Source organism: Corythoichthys intestinalis, chromosome 8 (genome assembly GCF_030265065.1).
Source record: "Corythoichthys intestinalis isolate RoL2023-P3 chromosome 8, ASM3026506v1, whole genome shotgun sequence".
Classification (NCBI taxonomy): Eukaryota; Metazoa; Chordata; class Actinopteri; order Syngnathiformes; family Syngnathidae; genus Corythoichthys; species Corythoichthys intestinalis.
In genome coordinates, this window is record NC_080402.1 from 6,816,077 (window position 1) to 6,832,905 (window position 16,829).

Consider the following 16,829-nt stretch of genomic DNA (forward strand, 5'->3'; position numbering starts at 1 on the left):
TATTTTTGCTGTCCGTTAATTTGGGTCCGTATATCCTCATAAGATGGAGTAAATATTTGTGAAGTAACAGACAAGTGAACTGTTCTGTCCTACTTTCATTTAAAAAAAATGAAAAAATGAAAGTGGGTAATGAAACAAACTCGATATTACAGGGAATGATACCCCAATGAAAGATTTCTGAAAGTTCGTAACGTAGAGATCGGATTTTAACGCTTACAAAACAAAAATCGGATCGATATGTTGTAACGTAGAGATCTGATTTGTTCGTAAAAGTCAGATTTTCATGACTATATTACAAATGTAAATGCTAACCAAACTCTGAGAGGTACTCAGACAAAAGGATTTACGCTTACGAAACGTGGTCTCTAAACAAAAAGGTTTCGAAAGTAGTAACCATAAGATCGGGTTATTCGTAACTTTGACGCGTACCCTACCAAAAAAGATAGCTGAAATGTCGTAGCGTATAGGTCGGATTCGTTCGTAAATATCAGATTTTCCGGACTGAATTACAAACATAAACGCTAACCAAACCTGACTTTGACGCGTACCCCGACAAAAAGATAGCTGAAAAGTCGCACCGTAGAGATCGGAGTGTTCTAAAAGGTCAAGACCCTGACATGATAATATTATTGCTAGTAAATATTAGTCAACTAACAGACAAGTGAACTGTTCTTTCCTACTTTCATTTTTAAAAAATGAAAGTGGGTAATGAAACAAACTCAATAGATATTACAGGGAATTATACCCCAATGAAAGATTTCTGAAAGTTCGTAACGTAGAGATCGGATTTTAACGCTTACAAATCAAAAATGTTGCAAAAGTAGTAACAATAAGATCAGGTTATTCGTAACTTGAGATTCGTAACTTGAGATCAGATCGATATGTCGTAACGTATAGGTCGGATTTGTTCGTAAATATCAGATTTCCGTACTGAATTACAAACATAAACGCTAACCAAACCTGACTTTGACGCGTACCCCGTCAAAAAGATAGCTGAAAAGTCGTAACGTAGAGATCGGAGTGTTGTAAAAGGTCAAGACCCTGACATGATAATATTATTGCTAGTAAATATTAGTCAACTAACAGACAAGTGAACTGTTCTGTCCTACTTTCATTTAAAAAAAAAAATGAAAGTGGGTAATGAAACAAACTCAATAGATATTACAGGGAATGATACCCCAATGAAAGATTTCTGAAAGTTCGTAAAGTAGAGATTGGATTTTAACGCTTACAAATCAAAAATGTTGCAAAAGTAGTAACAATAACATCAGGTTATTTGTAACTTGAGATTCGTAACTTGAGATCAGATCGATATGTCGTAACGTAGAGGTCGGATTTGTTCGTAAATATCAGATTTTCCGGACTGAATTACAAACATAAACGCTAACCAAACCTGACTTTGACGCGTACCCCGTCAAAAAGATAGCTGAAAAGTCGTAACGTAGAGATCGGAGTGTTGTAAAAGGTCAAGACCCTGACATGATAATATTATTGCTAGTAAATATTAGTCAACTAACAGACAAGTGAACTGTTCTGTCCTACTTTCATTTAAAAAAAATGAAAGTGGGTAATGAAACAAACTCAATAGATATTACAGGGAATGATACCCCAATGAAAGATTTCTGAAAGTTCGTAATGTACAGATCGGATTTTAACGCTTACAAAACAAAAATGTTGCAAAAGTAGTAACAATAAGATCAGGTTATTCGTAACTTGAGATTCGTAACTTGAGATCGGATCGATATGTCGTAACGTAGAGATCGGATTTGTTCGTAAAAGTCAGATTTTCATGACTATATTACAAATGTAAATGCTAACCAAACTGTGAGAGGTACTCAGACAAAATGTTTCACGCTTACGAAACTTGGTCTCTAAACGAAAAGGTTTCAAAAGTAGTAACAATAAGATCAGGTTATTCGTAACTTTGACGCGTACCCTACCAAAAAAGATAGCTGAAATGTCGTAACGTATAGGTCGGATTCGTTCGTAAATATCGGATTTTCCGGACTGTATTGCAAACATAAACGTGAACCAAACCTGACTTTGACGCGTATCCCGACAAAAAGATAGCTGAAAAGTCGTAACGTAGAGATCGGAGTGTTCTAAAAGGTCAAGACCCTGACATGATAATATTTTTGCAACTAAATATTGCAACTAAATATTAGTCAACTAACAGACAAGTGAACTGTTCTGTCCTACTTTCATTTATAAAAATGAAAGTGGGTAATGAAACAAACTCAATCGATACTACAAGGAATGATACACCAATGAAATATTTCTGAAAGTTCGTAACGTAGAGATCGGATTTTAACACAAAACTAACCAAAACAAAAAGGTTGCAAAATAGTAACAATCAGATCAGGTTATTCATAACCTGAGATTCGTAACTTGAGATCGGATCGATATGTCGTAATGTAGAAATCGGATTTGTTCGTAAAAGTCAGATTTTCATGACTATATTACAAACGTAAACGCTAACCAAACTCTGAGTGGCACTCCGACAAAAAGATAGCCGAAAATTCATAACGTAGAGATCAAAATGTTCTAAAAGGTCGAGACCCTGAGATGATAATATTTTTGCTGTCTGTTAACTTGGGTCGGTACAGCCTCATAAAATGATGTAAATATTTCTCAATTAACAGACAAGTGAACTGTCCTGTAGTGCTTTCATTTAAAAAAAGTGGGTAATGAAACAAACTCATTCAATACTGCAGGGAATGATACCCTAATGAAAGATTTTTGAAAGTTCGTAACGTAAAGATCGGATTTTTATGACCGACTTTTACAAAGATTTACGCTTACGAAACTTAGTCTCTAAACAAAAATGTTACAAAAGTAGCAACAATAAGATCAGGTTATTCGTAACTTTGAAGTGCACCCCACCAAAAAAGATAGCTGAAATGCTGTAAGGTATATATCGGATTTGTTCGTAAATATCAGATTTTCCAGAATGTATTACAAACATAAACGCTAACCAAACTTGACTTTGAGGCTAAGCCCAACTAAAAGATAGCTGAAAAGTCGTAGCATAGAGAGCGGAATGTTCTAAAAGGTCGAGACCCCGAGATAATAATATTTTTGCTAGTAAATATTTGTCAACTATCAGACAAGTGAACTGTTCTGTACTACTTTCATTCTAAAAAATGAAAGTGGGTAATGAAACAAGCTCAATCGATACTACAGGGAATGATACCCTAATTAAATATTTCTGAAATTTCGTAACATAGAGATCGGGCATTTAGTACCGACGTGCTTTCATTTAAAAAAGTGGGTAATGAAACTAACTCAATCGATACTACAGGGAATGATACCTTAATGAAAGATTTTTGAAAGTTCATAATGTAAAGATCGGATTTTTAGTCCCGACTTTTACAAAGATTAACGCTTACGAAACTCTAAACAAAAGTTACAAAAGTAGTAACAGTAGATCAGGTTATTGGTAACTAACCCTAACCCAACAAAAAGAAAGAAACGAAAGAAGCTGAAATTTCGTAACGTATAGAGCGGATTTGTTCGTACAGGTCAGATATTGCAAATATATACCCTAACTCTACTGTGCTGTGTTTTATTGTAACCTCTTGGTCTCCCTTATGTCTTCTTGTGTGTTTCTATGCTGTTACCTGCCTAAGAACTGCATATGTAAATTAGCATTTTTTTGCTATAATCTGGCATATTTACATCTTTTGGATGTGTCTAAATAGACGTTCATTAACGTGCACTTAACTTTGATGTGTACCCCAACAAAAAGATAGCTGAGAAGTCGTAAAGTAGAGATCGGATTTTTTCGCAAAGGTCAGATTTTCATGGCTGTTGATTGCTATTTTCATCTGTAGCGCTGTAATGCATCCTAGGAGGCATGTTGGACGACAACAGTGTTGACAACAGGTGGCAGCAGAGGTTGGTCTCCCCAAAGGGAGCAGTGATGGTCAAATGAAGCTTCTCGAAGTAATGGTGGTTCATTTGGTCTTATGACAGTCTTATGATGCCGCTGTCAAATAAAGTGTTACCAGTTCATATAGTTAAGAGTAAATATTTTAGGAACTTAAGTAACAATAGGCAGCGTACAGCTGAACCAATTTGTACTACTGAGAATTATATCTCATCCTAATATTTCTTTTTAAAAAATGCCTAGTATGGGTACAACTGGATATTTCACTCATTCATTACCATTGACAAAGATAGACATCAAATCCATTTCAACAGGAATGGCTGGCGTTGCTTGATCATGTTTCTAAAAATGGCTGCCAGCACCAGGGGCGGACTGGGACTAAAAAGCAGCCCTGGACTTTGACTCAGCCCAGCCCACAAGAATCGCTTTATGAAAGGAAACACAGAACCCCTAGGGGGGTCCGGGAGCATGTCCCCCCGGGGAGAATTTTTCTTTTTTTTTTTTTTACATTTTATTGTAAAATGCATCAATTTCGTGCACTTTCAGAGAAAAATTAAGAAAATGTGTCTAGACTGTGACTGTCTGACTTGGGGCGCTCAAAGTACTGCAAGTCTGAACTGGAGTTGGATTCATTTTCTGTACTAGCTCTATGATCAACCTGAATAAACAAATTAAAGAATTTATTTTTCAAAGCAAGTTTTAGGTATCCAATTGATTATAATATATCTCTATATATATCTGTCTATAAAATGACTTCATTGTTTATGCCATAATTCAGTGGTCTCCAAACTATTCCACATAGGGCTGCGGCGGGCACAGGATTTCATTCTATTTCATTCTAACAAAACAAGACAACACCTCTGCACCGATCTGGTGTCTTACAAGTGGAATCAGTTGATTGCAGTCAGGTGCTGCTTGTTTTAGCAGAAACGTCATTGGTTAAACTGTCGGTACTCGATCGGTTGAAAAAAAAAACCAGGCCCCACAGCGGCCATTGAGGACCGGTTTGGAGACCCCTGCCATACAAATAATCAATTTCAATGAAAATACAATAAACATTTCAAGACAAATCCTGTATACATAACCTTCATTGGAAAGTATTAACCAGACAACAAAACGATATATAAATGATTAAAAATATATTGTATATCATATCAGTTTAACTACCTAAACTTTAAAGTAAAACTATTCATTTTATTAATATTTTGTTATATTTCTTCTGAATTAATATTGCTATGCTGCGTGTGCATACATTGTTTTACGGCTAAAATATTTTTTCTTAAGAGTGGGATAGTAGGACTAGCATACTGTAACTTGACACGATTGCAAACGGGTACATCGATTAGCTGGCACTAACCCTTTAATTGTCATTTATTTCATTTAAAATGTAGCTACCTGGTGGATAACAATTGCCAGTATACCGAGCAAGTAACCCTCTTCATCCCAATTTACTTGCCCTGCGCTTGTCTGGGGAACTTCCTCCAGCTTACTTCCCTCTTCTTTTCTCTCTCCCTGCACCGGCTGCACGTCAGAGCGGCTGCCGCTCCCTCTCACCATTGCCGGGAGCTGGGCTGTTGTTATCCGACGTGGCCGTTGCAGCCAGACTGCTGCTTGCGAAAATATTTGTCGACTTATGACATTTTAATGCTTCACTCTCCAGTTTAATTTTTTTCTCCCTAACCTTCTCCGCGCCATCCTGCTCTTTTCTGTTTTTTGCCACCACCATCCATATTGTGCATTAACGCTCGTCGCTATTTTGCTTCCACAAGGAAGGAACCAATGAAGGCTACTCTGTGCTTTCTTCATTCCTAGTCTATCAGATTGGCAGTCAACAGCCAGGCGCATTGCTGCCACCTGTCGGATTGGATGTGAACTGTAGATAATCAGAGGATAGAGGGGATAAAAACAGTGATGTATAATGAATGGCGGCCGCCGGCCGTCCAGGGCACCGGCCGTTCTGTGATCCTCCAGAACCCACAGATTACCAGTCCGCCCCTGGCCAGCACTACCAGTTAAAATGGATTGGATGCATATCGTCAATGGCAGCCAATGAGTTAAGAATCTTTTAAAACATTCTGAAAAAGTGTGCCAAACACATAGACTTCATAATGTATTGACGGAACACGGGGCCGATAAATAGTGGGTCTGCAGGGTTAGCGAGGCCGTCAAAGCTGACCGAGTGGAATCACAGACAAAGGGCTTTTTTTCGTTAAAAATTCTCGTGAATAAATGCTTAAATCCCCGAATTCTTTATAGATATGGACATAAAACGGTCTCGATTCTTGGTTAAAAGCAAAAAAAAAAAACGTCGTGCAGTTAGCGTTTATTTGCGTAAATATGTCGAAGTACAGTTCTAGTCTCTTAGTGAATGTAGCTAGCGGCCGCCTGAAGTAAACAGAGCTTTTCCGATGAAAATTCTTGTGAATAAATGCTTAAAATCCCCGAATTCTTTATAGATATGGACGTAAAACAGTCTCGATTCTTGGTTAAAAGCAAAATAAATAAATAAATGTGCAGTTAGCATTTATTTTACGTAAATATGTCAAAGTACTATGCTAGTCTGTTAGTGAATGTAGCTAGCGGCCGCCTGACGTAACAGAGTTTTTCCGGTGAAAATTCTTGGGAATAAATGCTTAAATCCCCAAATTCTTTATAGATACAGACGTAAAATAGTCTCAATTCTTGGTTAAAAGCACACACACACAAAAAAAACTGCAGTTAGCATTTATTTTACGTAAATATTGCAAACTATGATGCCAATGTAGTAGCGGCTAATTTCTCCCATTGATTTTTTTCACGTTTCAAAATTCATGCATGGTACGAAAAATATAACAATTACCTTGAATCCTCGAACAAATCACTCCTGAGACAATCTTTCCTGTTTGTATGCGGTACAGCTTTCGTACTTTTTCAACAGAAATCCAGCGTTAGATTGCTGCGTGCGTGTTTGTGAATAGCTCCTCTTGATGTGGGCGGCCCCTTACTTGAACGCAAGGCGCAGTGCATGACCGATCTGACCCGTCAATCCATTATGAAGTCTATGCCAAACAATACCGCAACAAGTACCCTAATTTTCGCACTATAAGGCGCACCTGACTATAAGCCGCAGCCCACCAAATTTGGCACAAAAAATGGCATTTGTTCATAGATAAGCCGCACTGGACTATAAGCCGCAGCTGTCCTCACTGTATCATGGGATATTTACACCAAAAGATATTAACCGGTACAACCTTATCTGACAGCGGCATCATACGACCGACTGTCATAAGACCAAATGAACCATAATTAAACTTTGAACCAGTTATTGCAAAGCTTTATTGCTTCAAGAAGTTTCATTTGGCCATCACTGCTCCCTTGGGAGAAACAGTCAACCTCTGCTGCCACCTGCTATTGACTGTTGTCATCCAACATGCCTCTTAGCATGCATTGCAGTGCTACAGATGTAAATAACAATCAAAAATCATGTTCTGTGCTAAATATTTCTTCAGTTACTGTTCCAATTGTTTCATCAATTGCTAGTTATGGTATTTACTGACACTTTATTTGACACTGGTGCCATAAGACTGTAATTACACAATCATAATTATGACATGTCTCTGTCCTGAGCATTCATGAATGCTTATAACAGATGTCATTAAGTGTGGCAAATGAGCTCACTTTTGGATGAATGCAAAAGATCCAAGATGGACAAAAATTGAGTTAGTGACATAATTTGCCAAATGACACTTAATGACATAAGCGTTCAGTAATGTCCATGATAGTGTCCTTTCATAATTTTGATGATCTTATGACAGTCTTATGACGCCGCTGTCAAATTAAGTGTTACCTAAAAAAATCAACAAATAAACCGCACTGGACTATAAGCCACAGGTATCAAAATGAAGGAAAAAAGTAGCGGCTTATAGTCCAAAAATAACGGTGCCTCAACAAAACTGTGACATGTCACCAAATATATGTAACCAAACTGCACAACCGTGACATTTTGAATTAATTGAGCCATACTATCTTTAATCTGATACTAAAAATCCTCCTAATCAGGTCCAGTCTTGTCCTTTCTCTCTGTTCATCTGCTTGTTGCGAGCCAAAGAGGAAACCCTGGCGAGACGCTAGCAAAGTGACTAATACAGCGATTCTGGCCTGGCCTCAGATAACACAACTCTCCCTTCCCTGCCCAACCTTCTGTGACAAATATGTGCGAGGGGAGCGGCGGGCTCCGGGCCCGGTACTCGTCCCTGACCGAAGCCAGGTTAGAACTTCCCACTTGTACAAGAGAGTTGGCGGCGGTGTTTATTCTTTTGTCTTTTTTGTTTTGTCTGTTAAAGCAAACACAGATGTTTCTGATGGCCGCCTTGGACTGATCTGAACGCTAGCTTCCTTATTAAGAGCCTTGTAATCAATTTGTATTCTTTCAACTTCTTCCTCTGTCAGCCTTTAAGATCTCTTCCTGACTCCAAAGTCCAAGTTGGGGGAAGAAAAAATCTTAGCCCCTGATGATGCCTTTTGCTGCTTTAATGCCGCAGTCTGCTTAATGGCCCAGATATGAGAGGTTGCCGCACGCCGGCGTAATAAGTCCGTGATTAGAGGGGCGCCTTGTCACAGCGGCAGCCCCGCAGATAGCGCCACGGTCTAATTGCCGTATTAGACGCCCCTTAACTATCTCGTCAGCTGTCAGATGCCGCCTCGTAAACAGCGGAGGTGCGCTTGATGTTTCCATTTGTTTGTTTGCATCTGCCGCTACTGCTAGGCCCGCCGCGCATGAAGATAATTAGTAAAAGGCATCAATCTGCGAACTGAGTTAAGGCCTTTTAACTCACAGGTGTCAAAGACAAGGCCTGGGGGTCAGTTAGGGCCAGGGGTGAAAGTGGCTAGAATTTATTGCCAGAACTCCACGACGTGAAGGTCACCACAGAGCCAGAAATGTTATGTATTTATTAGGGCTGTCAAACGATTAAAATTTTTAATCGAGTTAATTACAGCTTAAAAATTAATTAATCGTAATTAAACGCAATTCAAACCATCTATAAAATAAGCCATATTTTTCTGTAAATTATTGTTGGAATGGGAAGATAAGACACAAGACGGATATATACATTCAACATACAGTACATAAGTACTGTATTTGTTTATTATAACAATAAATCAACAAGATGGCATTAACATTCTGTTAAAGCGATCCATGGATAGAAAGACTTGTAGTTCTTAAAAGATAAATGTTGGTACAAGTTATAGAAATGTTATATTAAAACCCCTCTTAATGTTTTCGTTTTAATAAAATTTGTAACATTTTCAATCAAAAAATAAACTAGTAGGCCGCCATTGTAGATGTCAATAATTACACAATTCTCATGGTCATAAAAGCAGTCGCACCCAAGCGCCAGCAGAGGGTGACACAACTCAAAAAACAATTAAAACAAGTGCACATGACCCTGTGCTTTCATTTTAATCTGTTTGAGCGGGGCATGTGTGTTAATTGTAAAATATAATATTTTAACGTGATTAATAAAAAAAAAAAATTAATTACCGCCCATTAACGCGGTAATTTTGACAGCCCTAGTTTATATTATACATACACCCTCTTTCTCAACACAGGCAGTTGCCAAAGAGAAAAAAATACATGTTTTACCACCACTAGGCACACTAAACACGTTGGAGTTAACTTTCGTATTTAGTGGGAAATGTTCATAGGTTTTTACTAATATTTCATTTTTTATGAATGCGAAATCATATTGGAGGTATTGCCTCCTCAGCAGCCACCCTTTGCAAACATGTTTTACATGTCGGTTGGCCTTTCTCCACTTAGGCGCTACCGTCTGTAACTTTTCTGTAGCCGAAGTATTCCCATACCAGCGATTTCTTTTTCTTCGATGGGGGAAAAAAATTCAGGAGTTTCACTACATCCAGCCATGGTGTAGCACAGCTGACTTAATGACACTGAGCATCAACCGGTAGGGGCGGGTTGAACCTTGCAGCTTCAAGCGAGGGGTTTCTCGCTGAATTTTTGGGCCATAAAAAAATAGCTAATATCGTAACGGTATGTCATATATGTCGGTATTCATGGTAACGGCCCAACCAGTAGGGTTACATAAGTACAAGCTACGTATGACATATACACACAACAGTAGAGATGATGCCGATCGATCGGGTCCGATCACGTCATTTTCAAAGTATCAGAATCGGCAATAAAATATCGGCATGCCTTTTTTTAATATATACATATTTTTTTAATTAAATCATTTTCGAATTGTATTTAACGTTACAGACATAATATGTTACAATCAATCAATCAATCAATCAATCAACTTTATTTGTATAGCACATTTAAAAATCCGCCAAGGAGACCAAAGTGCTTTACATAGCAAAACACAGCAAAATAAGTCAACTTTGAAAGATAAAACAAACACATAAAATAAAATAAATAAAAGACGAGGTCATAAACTGTCATTGCACATTAAAAGCTGACGAAAAATAAAATGTTTTAAGACGTGATTTAAAATCCGTAAGTGAGGGGGCCTGTCTAATAGTAAGTGGTAATTGGTTCCACAGCCTGGGCGCCATCACCGCAAATGCACGGTCACCCCTAAGCTTCAGCCTTGATCTTGGGACTACTAGAAGCAGGTGGTCAGCTGATCTGAGGGTTCTGGTTGGACTGTAAGGCTGAAGCAGTTCTGACAAATATGGCGGCGCAAGATTATTCAAACATTTAAAAACAAATAATAATATCTTAAAATGTATTCGGTAATGTACCGGGAGCCAGTGAAGAGATGCTAAAATTGGGGTGATATGTTCACGCCTGCGGGTACTAGTTAGGAGTCGAGCAGCAGAGTTTTGTACAAGTTGCAGACGGGCCAGTGCCGCCTGACCGACACCTGCATACAAAGAATTACCGTAATCCAGCCGAGTTGTGACAAAAGCATGAATCAATTTTTCCATATCAGAGCGTGAAACAATAGATTTCACCTTAGCAATCTGGCGAAGCTGATAAAAACAGTCCCGAACAACACAAGAAATCTGCTTCTCAAATTTAAAATCAGCATCAAATTGGACCCCTAGATTTTTGACATAATTCTTAAGAAACGGAGACAATGAACCGAGGTCAACATTCAGGGAGGCCTGGCTACTCGGTTTGAACACCATGACTTCAGACTTACTGTCATTCAAACTTAAAAAATTACATGAGAGCCACGACTTTATATCGTTGAGGCATTCAATAAGTTGACAGAAAGTGCCATTCTGCGCCAATGGAAAATAGATCTGACAGTCATCAGCATACAAATGAAATGAAACACCATGTTTTCTAAAAACAGAACCAAGAGGCAATAAATAAAGTGAAAATAAAAGAGGGCCGAGAACAGATCATCCAGAGTCTTTAGTTTAGGCTTAAGGTAGGGTTATCAAATATATCCCGATAACGGCGGTAATTAATTTTTAAAAAAATGAATCACGATAAAATATTTAATGCAATTAATGTATGCGTTGCACGACCCACTCACGCATTGTCGCGCTCAATCTGTAATGGCGCCGTTTTATCTATATAGAGAGATAAAAGGCAGCGTATAATGAGTAGAGTGAATTTTGGCAGCCTTTGGAGCCTTTTTTTAAGTGGCTAAAGCCTTACAATCCCTCTCCCTACGATTAGAAATTTCATGGGAAGCAATGTGGGGAAGCAAGGTAGCAATTGAACTTTATCTTAACACCTGTTATTTCCCAACGCAGAGAAGATATATCAATTGGTAGCACTATGCACAGTCATGGTTCCACTTCCCATCATGCATTTGGCCATAGCTACAGTATCATTTACTGAAAGCTCAACAAATACACTAGATGGCAATATTTAGTCACAATATACAAAGTCACAAGTCTTTCTATCCGTGGATCCCTCTCACAGAAAGAATGTTAATAATGTAAATGCAATCTTGAGGATTTATTGTCATAATAAACAAATACAGTACTTATGTACTGTGTGTTGAATGTATATATTTGTCCAAGTTTTATTCATTTTTTTCTTAATGCATTGCCAAAATGTATATGATCGGGAAAAATTATCGGGAATGATTGGAATTGAATCGGGAGCAAAAAAAAAAAGCAATCAGATCTGGAAATAGCGGGATCGGCAGATACTCAAACTAAAACGATCGGGATCGGCTCGGGAGCAAAAAAACATGATCGGAACAACCCTACACAACAGTATACATTTCATCACTATTTTTTTACATTTTGGGAGAAGTTGAGCTTCCCTTGCAGTCTTAGAGCAATCGCCTCTGTTTGTGAGTCAATATACATCAATTTTCTTCTTGCAACGAGATGTCTTTGTATATGAGAATATGAGACCATGACCGTCTGGAACTGCTTCCTCTCAGCCACAGTGCACCAGAAGAACCATAGCGAAATGCCATGGCTTAGCACAGACTCAACCAAGCGGCTGTTGATGGATCTAAGTTAATCTAACTGGACATCCTCGGGATGTCCATTGCCTCCACAGTCCAAAAAAGTGCTGAAAATGTGCAATTTAAAGGTCAATGCTCATCGACCATTGCAGGACATTGTGAAATCGGAATCGTCCGATTGTGCAGACGCCAGACAGACTATGACCCCGCCAATTGTAAATTCATAAAGTTTCTGATAAAACATGCATGTATGGTTTGTGAAGACTCCAAATTTTCCATAGGTTTGAACGTGAGAGTGAATGTTTGCCTATAGAAGAATGCAGTCTTCCACTTTCGACTCAAGCAAACATGACAGCAAACAGGGCAGTTTATTGTACCGAAGTCACGGCGTAAGTTATTACGTGTATAAAAAAAGACATAAACAAAAAGCCGGTCGCGGCTTATTAAGATGAATGTTTGTCGTTTGTTTTCCTCCTCGTTTCATTCGGCCGCGCCGTCTGACGGAGGCGAATTTACGGCCTGCAGCTGCTCCACCCGTTTGTACTGTACAGATGTTTTTATCTGCGCTTACGGCGGAGGTTTTCTGGGTAGTCGTTAGAGGGCAAAGCGATGCGTTGACAGCTTTCGAGGCGGGTAAAGCGCTTTAGGAGAATTTGTTTTTGTGAAGAACGGCAAAGTGTTGCTTAAATTGTTTTTTGTTTAGTTGAGTAACGTGTCTTTGTTTGTGTCTCTTCTCTAGGCCATTCGCTGTACGCTGGTCAACTGCACATGTGAGTGCTTCCAGCCGGGCAAGATTCACCTGCGCACGTGTGACCAGTGCAAACATGGCTGGGTAGCTCATGGTAAGGACTTTTTTTTTTTTTTTTAAAGGCTACAATAATGGATTTATTTTATGAATTTCTATTATACATAACTGAAGCTGTGTACTGTATATCGGTTTAAAGTGTGGTACGAATAGAACTGGTGGGATGCAGCTCCCTCTAGTGGTACGCAAAGGATTCGCAAGTACAGTTTTTTACTTTTTTTTCCCCGTAACTTTGAGTCTGCTATTGACAAACTCACAGTAAAAGGATGAAATGAGCCACATGTTTGGACGTCTATTAATGTCAATGGTGGCAAATGAGTTAAGAAATTTGAGGTTTTTTGGAAACCGTTAAAGTTTAGTGCATTGTTTAAAAATGGGCTTCATTGCTAATGTTAAAGGGGAAGTTCAGATTTTTTTATGTTAGGCTTAATCTTCGAGTTAACGGGGGTTTAATTAGTTGTTGGTGTTGGTTTCAATGAATTCTGTGGAGTTTGTTGGTTATTTGTTAGTTTTAGGGTTTAGGAGTGGCTAAGCTAGCGCAAGTCAATGAGGTTTGCTAGCATGCCAATAAAAAAACGATATTACCAGATCTGTTAAATAGAAGCCATGTCGTGTTCAAAGAGTAAATAGTACGGTATGTCCGGGTGATTGATCTAGGGCGGGGGTCTGCAACCCGTGGCTCCAGCGCCGCATGTGGCTCTTTAGCGCTGCGCTAGTGGCTCCCTGGAGATTTTTCAAAAATGTTTGAAAATGCAAAGAGATGGGGGAGGGAAATATATTTTTAGTTTTAATATGCTTTAGGTTGATTCAAATTCATTAATATTGCAATGAAGTTAAACATTGTACAACAGAGTAGTCACGTGGTGTGTCATTCTCTATAGGATGCACTGCAGGGAAAATAAACATTTACCATATATTCGGCAATATAAGGCGCATCGGCGTATAAGGCGCACCTTTAATGAATGGCATATTTTAAAACCGTTTTAATGAATAGGGCGCACTGCAATACAAGGCCCAGTAGTAGTAGTTGTAGTAGTAGTAGTAGTAGTAGTAGTAGACGTTGCGTTATGCATCCACAAGATGGAGCTGAGCTAAATGGAATGTCATGCCATGATTAACCAGTATTGATCCAGATATAAGGCATATTGGATGATAAGGTGCACTGTCGGCTTTTGAGAAAATTGAAGGCTTTCAGGTGGGCCTTATAGTGCGGAAAATACCGTAATCATGAAGGGTCATTATGTATTCGTAGCCAACTTTGGCATTTTAACAGTAGGCTAATACAACTAATATAGATATCTACAGCATGTGTTGCCTTCATTATAAGGCTTACATAAGGCTTTCAATTTTTTGCGGCTCCAGACATATGTTTTCCCGGCCAACAATTCGGGTTGCCGACCCCTGATTTAGGGGATGGGAGTCCCTTTCGTTCCCAATAAAAAAAGCGGTGAAAAGAAACGATGTGACGTCATTCCATCCTGCTAGCCTAGGCAGCCTGTTCCCTGCAGAGCTGCTGGATTACAAATATTGCTTTTCATACTACAATTATTATGGACATGCAATGGTAAGTTTGAATAACTTTATCCTGAAAAAAATAGCCAACACTATTGATTGCATGGGTCATCGGTGATTCCCATGCGTGCATATGTTGTTTTTTATTGGCATGCTAGCAAACTACATTGACTCGCACTAGCTTAGCCTGTCCGGAGCCCCGCAACTAACAAATAAACAAATAATATTGGAGTCACCGACTTATTAAACCCCTGCTAATTCGAATTTTAAGCCTAATGTCAAAAATTCTGAACTTTCCCTTTAAGATGCTAAATGGTATATTGTTTTATTACTTATTTTATCATACGATTTATGAACATTTTTTCCCTCCTTTTTCTTGTAATGTTTTGACTGAAAAAAAAACAACTTTTTTTTGACAAATTGACACAATGTTGAATTTTTTTTGTAGTTTTAGAATGTTGTTGTTTTGGAATACAGAGGTTTTAGTGCCCATAAAATTGGAGTTGTTTTGTGTATTTTTCAACACATTGTTTTGATATGTAACAAATGTTTCATTTCTTTTCGTCGGCATTTTTTCAAAAAATATATTTCTTGTAATATTCTGAGTGGTTGCGGATTAGTTGTTGATTTTTTTACTTATAATTTTTAGACTTCATTCATGTAAACTTGGGTGTTTTTTTTTAAAGTTTTCTTACATCAGTTTTTTTTCTGCGTAGTATTTTGATTTATTCATGTTTTGTTGTTGTTGTCTTTGTTGTTGTTGTTGTTTTTTTAAAACTAGATTTTAACTCTTTCAGTGCCATTGACAGGGTAGACGTCAAATCATTTGGCTCTTTCAGTTCAAATGGATTGGACGTCTAAGGCAGGAAATGGGGGGGGGGGGGCGTAATTTAGTTTTTCTTAAATTAGTTTTTGTTTCTCAATGTTTTATTAATACTATTAATTAAAAGAATTACAAGAAATAATAATAATAATAAAATTCCAATAAATGAGTGCTCGATTATCAAAATAATTGTTTAAAAATTGTTTAAAATATTTTAAACAGAAATGAGAATATTTACTCCCCCCCCCCCATTATTTAAATCTTAATTTAATATTTTATAAAGGTGGAAGAGCTCTCCCTGTTCAAATGAATAGGACATTTATCGCTGTCAGTGGCAGCCAATGAGTGGATATTGGTTGAGATGGTGGTACTTGGAAGGGAACTGTATATTTAACTGTATATTAATATACAGTATAACTGTATATTTTTATTTTATTTTTTTTATAGGGTGTCATTTGGACGTAACAGAGTGGACACTTACAGACGGTACATTTTGTGCTAAAGTTAGCCCTCAGCCTAGCATTGCCAGCATAATAGCTAACATGACTTTGTATACTTGAGAAATCTATCATTTTACCAACCTTTTGAAATGATTCAATTCAATTTATTTCTTTGATTAATAGCTTTAACAGAGTGGACATCATCAACCACACTTAAAATACTTCATAAAATTGCAAAATTGAATTTTTAAATCAGGTTAAAAAAAATCTGCTTACCATAGTTGAATTTCCCGCCACTGGTGTGATGCTATCGCAGAAGAGTAATGGAGATTTTTCTTAAAGGGACACTAACACATTACAGTATAACAGATTGGACAGTGATATTGGGGAGGAACAGAAAACCCTATAAAATTCTTAAATTAAATAATATACTGTATTTTAATTGAAAAACAGATGATTAAAGATATTCAGGAGAATAAAATCATAAGAGTTATTTTGGATTTGGATGGACATACTGGGGACATAGCAAAAGTCCATATTAATCAAATTAAATTTAAAAGATGAATTAAGGAGCCTGTACCCTTGAATTTATAGTAGATGGCAACTGATAATACACCCACAAAAAAAAGTTGAGTATTTGTCCAACATCAGTGAAAATACAGCTTTAATTTATACTGGGGACACAAATGGTACCCTAATAAAAAAATCATATATATATTTTTTAGCTAGTACATTTTATCTATTGATTGATTTAGATAAAAGCATACATTTTGAGTCAGAAGCGTGTCGAGTCAAGTGTCGAAATTGTTCGGGGTAAGCTTTGTTTGTGGATATCGGACAGCGACCACACCTTAGCCTGTCCTCAGTCAGGTGTAATAAAAAAAAAAACAAAAAAAACAAAAAAACAAAGAGAACTAGGAGTGGAAGATAGCCGGCTAAAAGAAAACACCTGTTTGGCTGGGAAAATCAGAGGGGC

The 16,829-nt window shown here is 37.8% G+C and overlaps 1 protein-coding gene across 6 annotated transcripts in view; it reads left to right on the top strand.

Annotated features, from left to right (window-relative positions):
* Window positions 1-16,829, top strand: part of bnc2 (basonuclin zinc finger protein 2) — a 467,285-nt gene that overhangs the window by 323,044 nt on the left and 127,412 nt on the right. For all 6 annotated transcript variants that reach the window (XM_057842558.1, XM_057842555.1, XM_057842557.1 and 3 more), the window contains one exon: window positions 13,013-13,115. In XM_057842558.1, coding sequence (XP_057698541.1) covers window positions 13,013-13,115 — 103 coding nt within the window. The remainder of the gene's footprint in view (window positions 1-13,012; window positions 13,116-16,829) is intronic.